The sequence below is a fragment of the Salmo salar genome, chromosome 21, assembly GCF_965601325.2.
Source record: "Salmo salar chromosome 21, fSalSal1, whole genome shotgun sequence".
Lineage (NCBI taxonomy): Eukaryota > Metazoa > Chordata > Actinopteri > Salmoniformes > Salmonidae > Salmo > Salmo salar.
This window is the reverse complement of record NC_138311.1, coordinates 42,406,961-42,427,443: the sequence shown is the minus strand read 5'-3', so window position 1 is coordinate 42,427,443 and position 20,483 is coordinate 42,406,961. Positions and strand designations below refer to the sequence as shown.

Here is a 20,483-nt window from a genome sequence, read left to right as displayed (position 1 = left end):
TACTGTCAAATTCAACACAACAAAAGCAACATTACATTGTACTTTCTGCCAGTGGACATCTGTTCTACAATGTGCCAGCAGAGCATGATACCTTTTGTTGGCATAATTGATCTATTTCAGGCAGAGTACACCTAGCATACCCCTTTTTATCCACTGTATTGAAAAAGTGATAGAGGGAAAGTGGGTAGTGTCATGATGTTGCCCTCTTTGGGTACAGCGAGCACAGTTGACCCCCCTCCCTCTGCACCAGGCCGTTTCTATGCAAAATCCCCCGACCTCTATACTTCTGACACCAGGCTCTGTAAGAGCGGTCGTAAATTCCTATGAGGAGATTCTCTCCTCATGGCCACAGTATAGAGACAGAGTGGGTTTCATAGAGAATAAAGGAGTTCTTCCACCTCACAGAACTGGAGAACCGAACAAAATGTATGTTCTGGAGAAGGTATAAAAGATCGGTGAAGAATCCAGCTATGAACTGGTCCATTTGGTACAATTTTGTGAAAGTCATGAGAGACAATACGGCCACATTACCATAATCATGTTTATACAATAGCCTCAGCTATGAGACTTACATCTAATGGTTGTATAAAATGAATGAATAAGGATGGAACTGTTTGTGAAATTGTGTAATGTGATTTTGGACTGTTTAACCTGTTATGGATAGGGGGCAGTATTTTCATGGCCGGATAAAAAAACGTACCCGATTTAATCTGTTTATTACTCCTGCCCAGAAACTAGAATATGCATATAATTGTTTGATTTGGATAGAAAACACCCTAAAGTTTCTAAAAGCGTTTGAATGGTGTCTGTGAGTATAACAGAACTCATATGGCAGGCCAAAACCTGAGAAGATTCCAAACAGGAAGTGCCCTCTCTGACCATTTCTTGGCCTTCTTTAGCCTCTTTATTGAAAACAGAGGATCTCTGCTGTAACGTGACACTTTCTAAGACTCCCATAGGCTCTCAGAAGGCGCCAGAACGTTGAATGATGACTCTGCAGTCCCTGGCTGAAAAACAGTAGCGCATTTGGATAGTGGTCGATCTGAGAACAATGAGACGGGTGCGCGTGTGCACGTGAAGAGTCCATTTTACATTTTCAGTCTTTGAACGAAAACGACGTCTCCCGGTCGGAATATTATCGCTATTTTATGAGAAAAATCGCATAAAAATTGATTTTAAACAGCGTTTGACATGCTTCGAAGTACGGTAATGGAATATTTTGAATTTTTTTGTCACGATACGCACCGGCGCGTCACCCTTCGGATAGTGTCTTGAACGCACGAACAAAACGCCGCTATTTGGATATAACTATGGATTATTTGGAACCAAACCAACATTTGTTGTTGAAGTAGAAGTCCTGGGAGTGCATTCTGACGAAGAACAGCAAAGGTAATCCAATTTCTCTTATAGTAAATCTGAGTTTTGTGAGTACCAAACTTGGTGGGTGTCAAAATAGCTAGCCTGTGATGGCCAGGCTATCTACTCAGAATATTGCAAAATGTGCTTTCACCAAAAAGCTATTTTAAAATCGGACACCGCGATTGCATAAAGGAGTTCTGTATCTATAATTCTTTTAAAAATTATGTTTTTTGTGAACGTTTATCGTGAGTGATTTAGTAAATTCACCGGAAGTGTTCGGTGGGAATGCTAGTTCTGAACGTCACATGCTAATGTAAAAAGCTGGTTTTAGATATAAATATGAACTTGATTGAACAAAACATGCATGTATTGTATAACATAATGTCCTAGGAGTGTCATCTGATGAAGATCATCAAAGGTTAGTGCTGCATTTAGCTGTGGTTTTGGTGTCATTATATGCTAGCTTGAAAAATGGGTGTCTGATTATTTCTGGCTGGGTACTCTCCTGACATAATCTAATGTTTTGCTTTCATTGTAAAGCCTTTTTGAAATCGGACAGTGTGGTTAGATAAAGGAGAGTCTTGTCTTTAAAATGGTGTAAAATAGTCATATGTTTGAAAAATGGAAGTTTTCGGATTTTCGAGGAGTTTGTATTTCGCGCCACGCCCTATCATTGGATATTGGAGCGGTGTTCCGGTAGCGGAACATCTAGATGCTTACCTCAATTACGAGATGGCTAAAGGTTGGAGACCAGTTTACCTCGATAACGAGAGTGCCAAGGTTTGACCATGCATTCCTCTTGCTGAACTTTTAACCATACCACGTGGTTAACCTCTTCGCTATAGGGGGCAGTATTTTCACGGCCGGATGAAAAACGTACCCAATTTAAACAGGTTACTACTCTGGCTCAGAAACTACAATATGCATATTATTAGTAGATTTGGATAGAAAACACTCTGAAGTTTCTAAAACTGTTTGAATGGTGTCTGTGAGTATAACAGAACTCATATAGCAGGCAAAAACCTGAGAAAATTCCAAGCAGGAAGTGGCCTGTCTGAGAATGTGTAGTTCTTCTTTTGGTTCTCTATCGAAACTACAGTATCTGTGCTGTTATGTAGCACTTTCTAAGGCTTCCATTGGCTCTCTAAAGCCTTCAGAAAGCGGATTGAGGCGTCTCTTGTCTCTGGGCAGAGTTTTGTAGCTCAGTTTGTCAGTGGTCTGCCTGGTGACTAAGAGATTGGATATGCGCGTTCACGAGACCACACAGTTTTTTTCTTTTCCTCTTGAATGAATACACGATTGTCCGGTTGGAATATTATCGCTATTTTACGAGAAAAATACCATAAAAATTGATTTTAAACAGCGTTTGACATGCTTCTAAGTACAGTAAAGGAACATTTTTATTTTTTGGTCTGGAAATGCGCTCGCACTACCCTTTGGATAGTGACCTGAACGCATGAACAAAACGGAGGTATTTGGACATAACTATGGATTATTTGGAACAAAAACAACATTTCTTGTGGAAGTATTTTTCTAATAGTAATTCTGAGTTTAGTGAGCCGCGAACTTGGCGGGTGTGAAAATAGCTAGCCGTGATGGCTGAGCTATGTACTCAGAATATTGCCAAATGTGCGTTCGCCGAAAAGCCATTTTAAAATCTGACATAGCGATTGCATAAAGGAGTTCTGTATCTATAATTCTTAAAATAATTGTAATGTATTTTGTCAACGTTTATGATGAGTAATTTAGTAAATTCACCGGAAGTTTTGGGTGGGAATGCATGTTCTGAACATCACATGCTAATGTAAAAAGCTGTTTTTGGATATAAATATGAACTTGATTGAACAAAACATGCATGTGTTGTATAACAATGTCCTAGGAGTGTCATCTGATGAAGATCATCAAAGGTTAGTGCTTCATTTAGCTGCGTTTTGGGTTTTTGTGACATATATGCTTGCTTGGAAAATGGCTGTGTGATTGTTTTTGGCTATGTACTCTCCTAACATAATCTAATGTTATGCTTTCGCTGTAAAGCCTTTTTGAAATCGGACAATGTGGTTAGATTAACGAGAGTCTTGTCTTTAAAATGGTGTAAAATAGTCGTATGTTAGAAAAATTGAAATTATTGCATTTGAGGTTTTTGTATTTCGCGCCACGTTCTTCCATTAGATATTGGCGAGGCGTTCCGCTAGCGGAACCCCTAGATGTAAGAAGTTAAACTCTTAGACTATCGATACCGACAGAATAAGATCAAGTCTTTGATATTAATTACTAGTCTGCAGCTAGGAATTCGGTATTATTGAACGCGAAGACCGACAACCGCAGAAACATCTGTCCTATAACGACATGAATGAATGTTACTCTGAATTATCCATTCTAACCACGACAGAGAGAGGGCGGACAGACTCTCCAACAGAAACAAACTTTTCAACAGAGATCCCGACGACACACTGAGCGTAAATATATATATATTGATTGCAATTGTTCCCGAATGAGTGAGCGTTCATGTGCAAAGGATTAGTATTTCAATTGTTAGAATTATCAACTCTGTAGTGCCTTCTCAGTTGACCCCCACTCCCCTTTTGTCTAACAAGCCGCCATGCCGGTTTAGCCCACTAGGGCACATTCTCCTATCATTTCTTTGTAACGATATCTACTGTTTGTTATGCATTTCTGTGAATTACTTAGTTAGTAAATAAATGATTTTAAGACAATTGATGTATGGATGACTCATAGTGAAGACTGGGTTCGTGCAGATAACCAACAACTTACGACGTTTGGAATGAGACTGATGTGAGGTAAAGAATACGTCTTTAATCAGAAGACTTATTGATCAGATATTAAAATATCTGAAAGTTATATTAGGAAAATTATAACTTTGTAATCTGAATATTTTCCTTGGTGCCGACTTCCTAGTTAATTACAGTTACATGATTAATCAGGTTAATCGCGTAATAATAATTACAGAGAGTTATTTGATAAATATGTCTTCAGTTTTAATGATGCCAAAGACACGACAGTGGTGTTCCTTTCACCTCTAGTGGCATCGAGTTTAAGCCAGGCCCAGCTCCAGCTACATTAACAAGCAACGCCTCATTTTCACCCAACTCTCTCATTCTGAAAATTAACCACATACTGTAGAGGGAAAATATGAGTTAGATAGTGGTTAGTTCGTTAGATAGTTAACATTTCACACAGATTGCCTGGGTCCAGTAAGCAACTAACGTGTTATAACTTGAGAAACGTCGTATACCAGTTAATACGACTCTGGGTTTATATGCGCGGATATCGACTCTGCCGCCAGTGTTGCCAACTTAGTGACTTTGTCGCTATATTTAGCGAGTATTCAGACCCCTCTAGCGATTTTCAAAAAAGCGACTAGCGACAAATCTAGCGACTTTTTCTGGTGTTATTGGAGACTTTTGGAGACTCTGACATGAAAGCACGTATCGTTCTTACTCGTCTCAACGAGCAGCGGGTGCTGCCGTGGGCCCGACCCCATCCCAAAGCACTCACAGTCCTTGCGCAGCAGTCCCTCCCAGCTGCAGTCAGAGCAGGAGATGTTCACCCCTCCGCGTCCAGACTGCAAATTAATCGCGCATGCGGGAAGCCGGCTTACATTTAAAAAAAAAAACAATTAACCTGAATTAGGGCCAGAGTAGTTACCATCATTTTCTCACATTGCCATTGAGTTTTTTTCCATTGTCTCTTTTTGGTCCATTTAGATTGTATACAAAAAAATGGAAAAAATGTTATGGTTAAAAATGTTCATGTTTTACTGTGAATTGTTGTCGGCTCCTAAGTGGACCATAAGGTTAAAAACCAAACCAAACTAAGAAAACTGAGCTAAAAAACAAAAATACTAACTCCACCAGAGTGTCTCTTTTGGGTCACTTTTCCGGGATAAAGGAGGAGGGTTGGAATTGTGACATTAAAAAGAAAGTTCATACAGCGTCCATCACAATTACATGCACATTGCCAATTATGCAAATTAGGTGATGACGTCATTTAGCGACTTTTAGGACAGCCAATAGCTACTTTCCTTACTGAGGAGTTGCTCGAGTATACTTTTGGGGCAGTGGATAGCGCGCTGGACTTCGGGATAGGTCGAAGGTTCGAGACCTGCTCCCTGCCTGTTTCATTACTATAGCTAATTGGTTAGGTTACTAGCTCATCAGATGTTGTAACGTCAGCTAGTCTGACTTTATTTGTAAGCTAATTTTCATAAACTCAAGAATTTTATCAGATGAATTGGCTAATGTTGCTCAACATGTCTCTGGCTAACTAACGGAGAATTCGATCCAGTTAGCATGATTCTTAACAATGCTAACAATACTTGTTCCACCACTTTCTCCCTCACCTCAAACTTTCCAAATGCCAGTAGTTTTTCGGCTACAGCTCATGAAGTAGGTTTCATCACCTTCTCACCCCCGTCTCCGTGGTCAGGCTTCTCATCTAACGTTACGTCTTCGTTATCGTTCAGGGACGCCCTGCTGTAGCTGGCAAGCTGCCTTTCCACTCTCCGCTGTCTTTCCAGAGCGCGCGCTGATGGTTGTCTCTTCAGTCGCTTGTTGCGCTGATTTCTGTTGTTATGTAAACGATTGGCTGAGCCTTGGATACAGCCAGTATTGCTCCAAACGCGCATCACTCGTTCGCTTACAGACAGTAGTGATCCAAAGGCCCCCCTCCCAAACGTTCTCATCGGATCTACATGAATCACATAGGTCACCTATTTTGGATTCAAAACGGCGAATTTCGCCGAAAGGTGACTAGTTTGCATCCCTGAGAATGACAAAACCACATGACAAGGGTATATGAAGATAACCAGAAACATAGGAATATTTCTTACCTGTGAAATATATACACATTTATGACAAATGTAATGAACCCAAAACAGATAAAAACATTTTATTTTTTCGAATGTATTTCATATGAGCTGAGAGAGTTGGGTTTCCCTCTCTTCGGTTCTGTGACTCAGTATCTTCAGCCATCATCACTTCAGGATTCAGACGCAGCAGGCACAAGGTAATGAAATGTGAATTAAGGAATAGAGCGCCATTTGGGACGCAGTCATAATGTAAATACTGGACTGTACACATAGGGCAATACCACCATCTCAGACAGTATGGCAATACTGAAACAAGGCCACTCTGGGCAGGCAGGCTCACTCAAACAACTAAAGACGAGTCCTCTTAAGTCCAAGCTCACCTCCAGTCCCAGATAGTCCATATCTTTTTTAGTTGGAAAACCAACCTTGCAGATTCAGAAATTCAACACACCGGAATTCTTATCAGTCTTTTGTTGAACTTTTCTTTCTAGAATTGATCCTGAAAAGGTAGAGTTATTCAGTTCTGGTTGCTCACAGTTCTCAGTCAGAGCAGTGTTTTGTAGTAATAAATAAACACGCATCAGAAAAACAACATCCTGGCAGTCTGGCCGGCTGGGTCAGGTCAGAGGCTTCATGGAGAGGGCCACCCGTCAACCGCCAACCAACCACCACACCCCTCAGGACTGAAGGTGTAGAGAGAGGAGAGGAACAGCACACCTGTTGTTTTTGATCAGGGTCAAAGGTCATCTGACTCGCAATCGTGACGTCATCCACTCCAAGCCTTGGCACAACCTAAAGGTAGGGAGACATAAGAAGAACAAGATAATGGATTTATCAGTTCGTGGGAATATATTTTGATACATTTGTGAAGTATGTTCTTCAGACTAACACAGTGCATTTAGAAAGTATTCAGACCCTTTATTTTTAATACATTGCAAAAATCTCTAAAAACCTGTTTTTACTTGGTCATTATGAGGTATTGTGTGTAGATTGAAGAGTAAAAATAACGATTTTAGAATATGGCTGTAATGTGTAACAAAATGTGAAAAAAGTCAAGGGGTCTGAATACTTTCCAAATGCATTGTATGCCTAAGTGAAGGATTGCCAGTACTACCAGTGCTAGCACTATCTACAGCAGTTTCTCAACCTTGGGGTCATGGAACAGCACCAGTCCCTAAGATGGTTAGCTAACACCAATTTAGTCAATAATCGAGACAAGAGCTAGTTTTAATGAGAGTGGTCCGGTCCACCAAGGAGAAAATACAAATTTTCTTACCCCTCCCCAGTGAGGGCGCAGCAGGCCTGGATGTGCCACTGGTGGTCTTTGACTGATGTAAGCTGCAGGCTCTGGGAGATCTCAGCCACAGACATACAGCCCTTCACATCCTGCTTGTTAGCAAAGATCAGCAGGCCCGCCTTCTTCAGATCCTGGCGAGTGAGAGAGAGAGCGAGAGGGCAAGAGGATTTGGAGTTTAACACACTTAATTTCAACTATGGAGAACTAAAGGGATGGAGGAGAAGGAATGGTGAATGATACAATGAGGGAATAGGAGGAGGATGAGGAGAAAAAGCGAGAGGTGCCCGTATGCTCATAGACCAGGGGTGTCAAACACATTCCACGAAGGACAGTGTCTGTGTGTTTTTGGTTTTTCCTTTCAATTAAGACTTAGGCAACCAGGTGAGGGGAGTTCCTTTCTAATTAGTGACCTTAATTCAACAATCAAATACAAGGGTGGAGCAAAAAACACGCAGACACTCGGACCTCCGTGGAATGAGTTTGACACGTGTGTCATACACCATCATGGAACTCCGGCTGCTGCCATGTCTTCTGCTGTGGGTTGTATTGAACTCATACCATCTTGACCCACACATATTGTCATACGTCCTCTCACATAAAACATGAACAAGAAGACCAACAACTCACTTCATGTGCAAGCATTCTGTAGAGCTCCTCTTTGGTGACAGAGATTCTCTCTCGGTCGGTGCTGTCCACCACTATGATCACAAACTGGAGAGAAAGATGGGGAGAGAGATAAGGACAGTTAAAAAGACAGCCGGTAACACTTTACATTAAATTGCTCTTATACCTAAGTAAAAACACTGGAAACACTGTATTAAGCCGTTTAAAAAAAACTATTGCATAGCAATATTGTTGAGCAGTTTTTGTTAATTTAATGAAAAATAAAACTACAAAATAATAATAACGGCCATACAGCCACAATACGTGGTCTGACCTCTGTGTTTGTGTAGTACGTGTTCCAGGAGGACCTCAGTGATTCCTGCCCTCCGATGTCCCACATCAGGAAGTGAGTGTTGTTCACCACTATCTCCTCCACGTTGCTGCCTATTGTAGGAGAGGTGTGCACCACCTCATTCATAGAACTGCATCACAAGCACAGGAGGTTCTCAATCAATGCAACAAAAAAAAGTCAGAATTCTGGTAGGCATGAGAACAATGGGGTTCCCGGAGTTCACTTCACCATGTAATCTATGCCCCATTGTATCATTCTTCCATGAACTGTGGGTTAACCAAAACCTAGCCCAATATTGGACTAAAGGAGCCTAACATTACTCCTTATAGTCCAAGGACCTTAGGCAGGCAGCCTAGCGGTTAGAGAGAAGAGCCAGCAACTGGAAGGTTGGCAGTTCGAATCCCGGGTCCAACAGAAGCAAAAAAATCTGTTGATATCAAGATTTCCGTTAGGAAAATGTGGTGCCGGACAACGTGACCGGGAAGATTTTAATTTACTGGCCATTTGAGAAATTTACTGGACCCATATGCATTGGGTGCATAAACCATTATGGCGTCCACCCACGGTGCTCAGAATGACAGAAATCACATTTAGATTATGGTAATGCATCTTAAACAGAACATGCAACTCATGTAATGAAGCAGCCAATAAAACGTAATTTGCCCAAATGGAATTCGCAGGAAAACACCATTCTAAAACAGACCACCTAATAGCGGTTCTATTTTGTGATAAGATGAAAATCTCTATTAGAAACGGGGGGTATCTAAAGATGCAACAACTAAGATGGGTTGCAAATATAACTACGATTGACAACAAAAGAAAGTTAATATGAAAACCAATAGAACAGAAGATAAATGGCATAGCAGTGGGTCCAACAGGTGGATCCAATCCAGAATGGCTCAGCTGTCTCCCACCAATTCTTGCGCATTCATTGTTTCATTGTGTGAATTAGATATTTTTTTTAAAGATCAATTCCCCATTACATGTCACCAGTAGAAGGCAAAGCGGTAGCTACTTTGAAGAATCTCAAATATAAAATATATTTTGATTTGTTTGACACTTTTTTGGTTACTACATGATTCCATATGTGTTATTTCATAGTTTTGATGTAATGTAGAACATAGTAAAAATAAAGAAAAACCCTGGAATGAGTAGGTGTGTCCAAACGTTACTGGTACTGTAAGTATTCAGACACTTTACTCAGTACTTTGTTGAAGCCCCTTTTGCAGCAATTACAGCCTCACGTCTTTTTGGGTATGACGCTACAAGTTTGGCACAGCTGTATTTGGGGAGTTTCTCCCATTCCTCTCTGCAGATCCTCTCAAGCTCTGTCAGGTTGGATGGGGAGCGTTGGTGCACAGCTATTTTCAGGTCTCTCCAGAGATGTTTGATTGGGTTGAAGTCCGGGCTCAAGCTGGGCCACAAGGACATTTAGAGACTTGTCCCAAAGCCACTCCTGCGTTGTCTTGGCTGTGTGATTAGGGTCGTTGTACTGTTGGAAGGTGAACCTTCTCCCCAGTCTGAGGTCCTGAGTGCTCTGGAGCAGGTTTTCATCAAAGATCTCCCTGTACTTTCCTCCGTTGATCTTTTCGTCAATCTTGACTAGAGTCACAGTCAATGCCGCTGAAAACAAATCCCCACAGCATGATGCCGCCACCACCATGCTTCACCGTAGGGATTGTGCCAGGTTTCCTCCAGATGTTACGCTTGGCATTCAGCCCAAAGAGTTCAATCTTGGTTTCATCAGACAGAGAATCTTGTTTCTCATAGTCTGAGAGTCTTTAGGTGCTCCAAAGCGGGCTGTCATGTGCCTTTTACTGAGTAGTGGCTTCCGTCTGACCACATAAAGGCCTAATTGGTGGAATGCTGCAGAGATGGTTGTCCTTCTGGAAGGTTCTCCCATCTCCACAGAGGAACTCCAGAGCTCTGTCAGAGTGACCATCGGGTTCTTGGTCACTTCCCTGACCAAGGCCCTTCTCCCCCGATTGCTCAGTTTGGCCGGGCGGCCAGCTCTAGGAAGAGTCTTGGTGGTTCCAAACTTCTTCCATTTAAGAATGATGGAGGCCACTGTGTTCTTGTGGACCTTTAATGCTGCAGACATTTTTTTGGTACCCTTCCCCAGATCTGTGCCTCGACACAATCCTGTCTCGGAGCTCTATGGACAATTCCTTCGAGCTCATGGCTTGGTTTTTGCTCTGACATGCACTGCCATGCACTGTCAACTGTGGGACCTTATATAGACATGTGTGTGCCTTTCCAAATCATGTCCAATCAATTGAATTTACCACAGGTGGACTACAATCAAGATGTAGAAACATCTCATGGATGATTCATGGAAACAGGATGCACCTGAGCTCAATTCCGAGTCTCATAGCAAAGGTTCTGAATACTTATGTAAATAAAGGTATTTCTGTTTTAAATTTTTTATAAATTAGCAACAAAAATATGTAAAGCCTGTTTTCACTTTACCATTATGGGGTAGTGTGTATAGACTGCTGAGGATTTTTATTTATTTAATCAATTTTAGAATAAGGCTGTAATGTAACAAAATGTGGAAAAAGTCAAGGGGTTTGAATACTTTCCGAAGGCACTGTACATGTCTGCTGTTTTGACCTTCTTAAAACAATTCAATATAGCTTAGTATAACCCCCTCTCCCAGCTTAAATTAAAAGCGAAAGTCAAATTTTGGTTGGACCTTGTGGGCAATTGACCATTAAAGTAATCTGAATCTTCTGTTTAAAGGTGAATTGGCTCCGGAAGCCAAAACAGCCAGATACTATAACACATGAAAATCATTTCACATGAAAATCATTTCACAAATGTAAAACATACACTTACTGTACACTGTTTTAACACAGTTGCAGCCAACAGTATTTTTCAGTCATAACATGTTTGTGGCATCTGTCCTTCGTTTACACACAGGTGTTCGGAGACGCAGATATCTAATTAGCACAGGTAGTCAACTCGGTCTTCCGTCTGTTTTCCGTATAAATGGACATGGAGATATGACAGCGTGGGAACATTAACCTTATAAAAAGGTGTGTATCAATTTAACCTTTTTTTACTATTATTTGTATTTATTATGGATCCTCATTAGTTCCTGCCAAGGCAGCAGGTACTCTTCCTGGGGTCCAGCAGCATAAAACAGTTACATACAGTTTAAAATACTACATGACATTACATTTCATAACACCTTACCCAACACATTCAGATGTTCCCTCAGGCCACCACTCCACCACCACATATTTATAATACAACATACATGTGCACGTTTCTGTGCCTGTGTGTGTCTTCTACAGAAAGCTAAAGGTCCTTACGCTTCCAGAACCATACTGCAAGCGATGCATGTTAATGTTCAGACCGAGCATCGTGGCTCTTAACAAAACTCCCCCGTACAGAAGACGCCTTTGTCCAATGATTCTTATGTGTAATAGAAATGGAACTTAGAGTCATGATCAAGGGCTAACCAAAACCTTGCTTTGAAGCATTTAAGCTAAGGTCACCATTTATCATAAAAAAACGTTATGAAATCCCCCTAGTTGTGACAGGAAATTAGTCTACCGTCACAACTCATTATCATAACTAATTATCCCTGCTGGATAGTGGTGCACGGTATACCAAAACTTTGGTACTTTTACGATACTAGAACATGAAAAACGGTTCAGTGCTAGAATTTGTTACTTTCAGTACTTCTGTCAAACGTGTCTCTCATGGATTAACTCTCATACTCTGTCTATGAGCGTAGCCGATGTCCCCCTTATAGAGCAAACAGCACAGTGCCTGCTCCACTTAGCCTGCACTGGGAGTCTGGGCTGCATGTTAGTGCCCCACTCATGCTGCACAGAAGTTAACACACTTGAATAATGTGACACGACACGTAGAAATGCTGAAACTGTTAATTAATGTTCGCAAAACAATGTCCATACAGGCTAGAACACGTTACAATGCAAAGAAGATACCATTAGCTTCCAGCTTTGTATGCTAACTTTCCTTTTTAACTTACAGCTGAAGCTAACATCAATTCACTACACTAGTACTTTGTGATAATATGCAAACCATAATGCAAAATATGCTGATTTCAAAGCGGATTGCCACCCAAAAATGTATTAATTCCCTTAAAATCGGTGTCTGTCGCGTCTCTCCATCAGCCAAATATTATCGATTGCCTCAGCAAACTGTGTGTGTGTGTGTGTGTGTGTGTGTGTGAGAGAGAAAGAGAATAGGACTCCGATGAGATGCCCCCCTCTTGCCTTGTGAATGACAACATTACTGGTTAAAGAGAGCGCACCCTTTAAAAAAATATATATTTATATGAAAATGCTGTTCATCAGTACAATAAAATAAGTCCCAAATTGAAGGGAAAGATATTTATCTGTAGCACCATGAAATCAACCAAAACAAGCTCAATAACTCAATGCACACACACTCCTATTATACTGTATCCTATTCTATTCTACTGTATCCTATTCTACTGTATCCTACCCTACTGTATCATATTCTATTACACCGTATCCTACTGTATCCTATCCTACTGTATCCTATTCTATTATACTGGATCCTATTCTACTGTATCCTATTCTATCCTATTATACTCTATCCTGCTGTATCCTATCCTATTATATCCTATCCTATTATACTCTATCCTACTGTATCCTATTCTATTATACTCTATCCTACTGTATCCTATTCTATTATACTCTATCCTACTGTATCCTATTCTATTATACTCTATCCTACTGTATCTTATTCTATGCCGCTCTGACATTGCGCGTCCATTTATTTTTATATTGTTAATTCCATTCCTTTATTAGATGTGTGCATGTTGTGTAATTGTTAGCTAATACTTGTTAGATATTACAGCACTGTCGGAGCTAGAAGCACAAGCATTTCGCTACACCCGCAATAACATCTGCTAAACACATGTATGTGACCAATAACATTTGATTTGAACATTTGTTCCCCAGTATTGTGAATAGGTCTAGGCTACATCTTTATTTACAAAGTTTATCAATAGAAATGTACCATTCAAATAAATTATTACCATTATGTTTTTATGTAGTCAGATTGGTAAAAACAAAGTCAAATTGATTGTTTAATAGATTCATTAATGCATACATGGCTGTCTAAAAAAAATCTATGAAATGATATTTAACTCAAAAGATGTCCAACCATTGAACAGAGCAGTAGATGAGTTCATCTGTCTGGGTCAAGTGCCATTCTGGAACTTTGGCTAATATACCTTCTTTTTTTTCCTGTATACCTCCCCAACCAAGCCTGCTTCAGGGCATCAGAAGAGCTGAGAACAGAGTGGGGGAGGAGAGTGCTGAGGGTGAAGCGTGAAGGCTCTTCTTTACTGACTTTCAGGAAACTGTTCTAGGCTTGGCCTACGTGCAGCCCACCGGAGTTGGATGTGACCTATACATCCAACCCAATAACAGCCTCCGTTGAAGCCCATTGTCCAACCCAATAACAGCGTCCGTTGAAGCCCATTGTCCAACCCAATAACAGCCTCCGTTGAAGCCCATTGTCCAACCCAATAACAGCCTCCGTTGAAGCCCATTGTCCAACCCAATAACAGCCTCCGTTGAAGCCCATTGTCCAACCCAATAACAGCCTCCGTTGAAGACCATTGTCCAACCCAATAACAGCCTCCGTTGAAGACCATTGTCCAACCCAATAACTACATGTAGGCCTACTTTTGTTTTAATTCTTACAGTCTTTGAGATTATCAGTATAATGAAAAGCACTACATAAATTACATCTTCCCTTTCATAGAGGTCCCTCTCATCCCCTTCATTTCCTTTAAAAAAAAGGGTACAATAGGCTACTTACAACTGGTAAAGAATGGTGGTCTTCCCTGCATTGTCCAGGCCCACAATAATAACCTTGTGCTCTGAAAAAAAGAGTGAGAAGAAATATATTTTAAAAACACATTCTTATAATCACAAAACAATATAAACTTCAAAAATAAGTCTGACTTCAATGCCCAGTGGCTGACCTACGCACCCAATATTGAGCAGCACAATAGAGTCATTTGGATATTTGTTTTTCAGATCTCCACAGCACAGCCATAAACTAAACAAGCTATTCATTATAGGAGCTGCAAGACTTAAGACTTCACAGTGACAAACTGCAATGTTTCACACATATTCCCCCCTCTTACCTCTCTCTGAGACATGGCAGTGACAGAGACAGAGACACACACTAGAGTGAGTGGTCTCAGTGCTGCGCTTGCTAAGGTTGAAAGCAGCAGCTGTCGGTAATGGATGGCACACACATAACGGATACTGAGCCACCTGCTCAGCTGAACACAGAACGGATACTGACCCACCTGCTCAGCTGAACACAGAACGGATACTGACCCACCTGCTCAGCTGAACACAGAACGGATACTGACCCACCTGCTCAGCTGAACACAGAACGGATACTGACCCACCTGCTCAGCTGAACACAGAGCGGATACTGACCCTCCTGCTCAGCTGAACACAGAGCGGATACTGACCCACCTGCTCAGCTGAACACAGAACGGATACTGACCCACCTGCTCAGCTGAACACAGAACGGATACTGACCCACCTGCTCAACTGAACACAGAACGGATACTGACCCACCTGCTCAGCTGAACACAGAGCGGATACTGACCCACCTGCTCAGCTGAACACAGAGCGGATACTGACCCACCTGCTCAGCTGAACACAGAACGGATACTGACCCACCTGCTCAGCTGAACACAGAACGGATACTGACCCACCTGCTCAACTGAACAAAGCCGAAGCCATCTGCACTCAAACATACAGCTCCATGTAAACACTGTCACTGACAGACAGACAAACACCAACAAGACACACTGGACCAAAACAAAAGACAGGATACTCTTAGCACACACATACACTACAATGTTGTTAGCATGATGCTAGCTGCCACTAGACAAGACATTACATTACACCTGTGAAGTTAGACTAGTCCTCATGAGTATGACTGAAGAAGGTACATGGCCTATACTATCCTCGTATGAACCATCCTGATCTGGCAAGCTTACATTCTGTATCCATGTAGCGGTAGTGAAAAGAGAATTTAAGCTTGCGAGGTCATCGGGATGGTTCGTACAAGGTCATCGGGATGGTTCGTACAAGGTCATCGGGATGGTTCGTACAAGGTCATCGGGATGGTTCGTACAAGGTCATCGGGATGGTTCGTACAAGGTCATCGGGATGGTTCGTACAAGGTCATCGGGATGGTTCGTACAAGGTCATCGGGATGGTTCGTACTAATGCAAAACCACACCTTGACCGGAATTCAAGACATGTCCAGTATGGCTAATCCAGCCAGATATGGGCACAGCAGGCTGAGCAAACATATGACTAATAAGCTGAAACAATATCCACCCCTTTTAAAAGCCACAGGCAGGAGTAGGCTGTGTATATTTGGATTGGATCTAGAGCAAGGCCTACTCACTCCCCTCGTCCTTACCCAATACTCACTCCCCTCGTCCTTACCCAATACTCACTCCCCTCGTCCTTACCCAATACTCACTCCCCTCGTCCTTACCCAATACTCACTCCCCTCGTCCTTACCCAATACTCACTCCCCTCGTCCTTACCCAATACTCACTCCCCTCGTCCTTACCCAATACTCACTCCCCTCGTCCTTACCCAATACTCACTCCCCTCGTCCTTACCCAATACTCACTCCCCTCGTCCTTACCCAATACTCACTCCCCTCGTCCTTACCCAATACTCACTCCCCTCGTCCTTACCCAATACTCACTCCCCTCGTCCTTACTCATGCCCATATTAACAAATGTAGCCTAATCATGTGACTGACAAGGAAATGCTGGTTGAGCAGCACAGCAATTACAGAAGTGAATCTCCTTTCTTCACAATCCCCAAAATACCATGACACACAATGCAGAAATGAGAGGGAGCCTCAAGAACAACTAGAGCCTTGATAGTTTCTGGACAATAAGGTTAAAGAGTCATTTCTCTTCCTGTCTCTCGCTACATGTATTTTTGGCAGGCCTGCATCACAATCCCCAGTGTTTAGGCTACAGCACCGGGGTTCAATTTGACTGCTACTCGGGACTGTTTACAGTAAATGGAGTGATCTATTTCGATTCACGGTCACAACTTAGACTACTTTGGTGTTCATTTTTTAAGGAAATGGAAATTCCTATTTTTGCTTTACGAAACAACTTCAGATGACACCAAGTAGCCGTGGGGGGGGGGGGGTCTAAGCTATGACATTATGTAGACACTTTTTTTGGTGGGTGTTATCTAGGTAGACACTTGGGCTGGGAAACGCCAGGGACGATACAACATCATCACGATACTTTGGTGTCATACGTCTGCTGCAGAGGGTCAAGAGACAGCCAGGAGAAAACTAGTTTTGAACAGTCATGGAAATAAAAGTGCTGAAAACAATATGTATTTAACAGAGAGCAGACCTTAATTTGAGAACATTTTTTGCAGCCACTGCAAAATGCAGATTGCAAAGAACACACATCTGTCACCTGAGTTTGAGATCTCCAGTTAGTCTTGCGTAAACTAATGCATAAGACCTTGTCTCAGTTGCAAAGGTACCTCAGGTGTTTTAGGCTATGTGTAGCAGTTAAAATTGGTGCACACGGTTCCATCAACAATATTGACTATATTCACTGGAAAGAATCTTTGTACCTGGTGCTGTGCTAGTCTATTTTACTTGTCATTCACCTTGTGAATGAACTGCTTTTTTTATTTAAACTGCCACAGCCCACATTGAGAAGTCTTTGAAATTCCTGTTTGAAGTACTACTGACATGGCGACATAAACTTAACGTCTCTCGCACCATGGGCTTTATGACACGTGGAACACTGTTGCTTGTGGACGACTACCAATCAAAGCCTTCCCCAGACACTGGGCATTGCCAATTACAATAGGCCTATGTGAGAGAACAAGGTCTTTATATTACAAATAAAGACATTGTGAGAGGAGAGTCCAATGAAACAAGCCTAGGTTTTTAAGAGACAAGTCAGCTACAGTATCGCTCTGACTGAACCAATATGGAGTCGCTCAGAAATGGGTCATGCTGTATGCCTGTAACAAGGGTTACACTGACAGCGAATAAAGTGGGTCAATAGTTGTTGAAAACACTTATATTTCCCCTTTTCAGCAGCCTTGAAAACTAGGGGACCTCACGATATTATTAATATTGCAATATTGACGATAACTCGTCAAAAATAATATCCCATTATGTAACTGTATCAATTTCCCCCCCCCCCCCCATCACTACTTGAAACACATGAAAAGCTCTTCATGATGGGACATGCTTTGTGTGGGAGGTATACCTGTCTCTAACCTAACCTAGCAGGCTGTTTTTCAGGGGAAATGGGAGTTAGGTGGAAAATACCGTATTCCTGAAAAACGGAAACATCCGATTTCTACCGACCCCGCTGAGTGGCCTGGCTGTCTGGTAGTAACAGGTATAAAGTATGATGTTGTATTTTAGAGGCAAGCTGTCCAGCCTGTGACAACAGTAGCTCTCTTGTTAACTCCTTATGGAATTGCCATCCCAAACATGTTAGGCTTGACAATGACAGCAATGTAGTTAGCAAACACAAACATCTGGGACCAGCCATAGGTAAACACATTCTGATGTGGCACTGACTGCATGTGGGGATAGGAGTGAACAGTAAACCTAAAGTGAAAACTAAAGTGAAGTCTTTAGTTTCAATATCTGTGATTGTTTATGTATACGACCTTGATTTGACTAGGCAAACAATCCTTTACCACAGTCAGTGACCCCCTGAGAATAGGCCCACATACTACATAAAACCAAGAGGCCAAGAGAGAGAACTTTCCATAGGAGCACTCTGCTGCCCTCGGGTCTCATGTTACAGGTTTGCACAGATCTGTTTACAGATTGAGTTAGTTCAGGATTCAGCAGGGAGGGATTGATTACATTTTCAGCTAATTTAGACAAAAACACAGTGCACTAAAGAGGACACTCAGCACAGCTCTTAGCTGACCATCGTGGGGGAAAACAGGAAAAATACTGCATCAAAGGCCAGTTGCTGGGCTAATGCTCAAAATTAATATTCAAGTTCCATTTTACTCTCCAATGATCCTGAACTTTAGCTAGGCTGACTCAACTCACGTGGTACACAGCGAGGATGGGAGTCCAAATGTCATCCCAATGTCCCAACAGACTCCCATAGATGCGGTCCAGAACCAAGGCTCTCTGAACAATGCAGTACTGATATAGCTATAATAATATACAAAACACATGGTGATATCATTCAATATAGCTAGCTAGCTATTACACCAGGGGAGGATGGCTAATAATAATGGCTGGAACCTAGGGAATGGAATGATAGCACGCCACTCCAGGCATTACCACAAGCCCGTCCTCCCCAATTAAGTTGCCAAAGTTACCAACAGTACTTTGTGGACGGCAGTTAGAGAGCCTAGCAGTTAGAGCGTTTGGCCTGTAACCGAAAGGTCGGTAGTTCCCCGAGCTGACAAGGTGAAAAAAACTGTCGACGTGCCCTTCGAATCAAAGTACACATATTTGCTGATGTCATCGCAGGTGCAGCGAAACCCTAATTGCTCCAGGGTCGCCGTTAATAATGGCAGACCCTGGCCGTGACCCCACTCTCAGAGGGTCTCTCAGTCAGGGGAAGTTGGGATATGAAATGTTTTTGTCCAATTCCCACATGGGTGAAATAGGACAGATAAACACCCAACGACTTATTATTACTTTACACCCCCCCCCCCAAAAAACAAATAAAAAATATATATATATGATGTAATAGCAAGCTAGCTAGCTATCAGTTTTGTAAACACTGGAACATTCTTGGCTGTTGGCTAACAGCTGGACTAGCTAAATAACAACATGAACTCAGCTGGATACGTTAGACGCTAGGAAACGTGCTACGCTAACTAGCTAACTACACATTCGACGTCAACGATAGGTCTGACATACCTTGATGATTGAAAAGCCTCCATAGCTTGGTGAAAATTATTCCCATGGCTGTTATTGTAGAGCCTTTGGAGGCAACTAACTGCGGTAATTTAGCTAGGTAACGTTAGCTGACTGGCTTGCTATCTGGCGAATTCCTGAAGATGTTGCTAACGTTAATCGGGCAATGCAGTCACACGACCTGGCAATATTTGACGGTGGAAAAGAGAACAGTAATGTCAACGCTTATTGATAAAGTTCTCATCTTTGCACGAAGGCTTTTCCTTTATGGCCGAAATAGAATTACAGGACGACGTTATTGCATTTCTAGCTACAGAAAACAACGGTAGCTGATTAGCTAGCCCTGGAGTGTCTAGCTAGAGAATACAACGATAGCTGATTAGCTAGCTTTGGAGTGCATTCGTCAACACTGACGCATGCTCTCTCCACAATCCGCCCAGTGAGGATGGATTCCAGAGTGATTACCAAATCAGAGACAATTATGATGAATAAAGTTTAGAGTGACACCATATACGTTACATTACATTATGTGTGCAAAGCCCACTATCAAGTAGTACTGCATCCATAGGCACTTAAGGTCATTCATCATTTGGAGTGAGGCAATTGCAACCATTCACAAAATGCCACATATTTAATAAGATCGTATATTCAGTTCATGCGGGGTCTAACCCGGGATTTCCAAACTTTTTCTGCCCAAAACCCAATTGACAGTAGAACATGCATGGGGCCCCCACGTGGGAAAATGACATTCCCTAACACTGTTCATATTCACTCAATTTAAGGTCCGCTCGCTGTCCTAACACATAATAATTACATGAAAACGTATTCTAATAGTATAAAAGGCTTTAAATTGATACTAAAAGATTGTATCCTATACTCATTTGAAGAGAAAAGTTCTTCATTTGTTTGATAAGATTACAGATTTTCTCAGGGGACCCCAATTTCATGGGACTCCATATTGTCCAGAAGCCAAGTTTGGGAACCACTGGTCTAACCTGGCTCTGGGTCAAACAAACATCAATTGCACAACACATCAAGGACATTACAATTGGCCACAATGAAGAAATTATGATTCACTATATCACCCA

General features: G+C 41.8%; 1 protein-coding gene across 3 annotated transcripts; it reads right to left on the bottom strand.

The window, feature by feature from the left end:
• Positions 1-6,251: 6,251 nt before the first annotated feature.
• Positions 6,252-19,791, bottom strand: LOC106582344 (ADP-ribosylation factor-like protein 5A). Of its 3 annotated transcripts, none has more exons than XM_014165361.3 (6): positions 19,399-19,791; positions 14,272-14,332; positions 8,422-8,569; positions 8,112-8,195; positions 7,464-7,615; positions 6,252-6,979 (listed from the first exon to the last, which is right to left on the bottom strand). In XM_014165361.3, exons 1-6 carry the CDS (start codon positions 19,442-19,444, stop codon positions 6,931-6,933), a joined length of 540 nt encoding a protein of 179 aa, XP_014020836.1. In that variant the 5' UTR covers positions 19,445-19,791; the 3' UTR covers positions 6,252-6,930. The 3 variants fall into 3 exon arrangements, with proteins under 3 accessions (XP_014020836.1, XP_014020838.1, XP_014020837.1); XM_014165363.3 differs by lacking the exon at positions 19,399-19,791 and adding an exon at positions 18,571-18,787; XM_014165362.3 differs by lacking the exons at positions 8,422-8,569; positions 19,399-19,791 and adding an exon at positions 18,571-18,871.
• Positions 19,792-20,483: the final 692 nt, after the last annotated feature.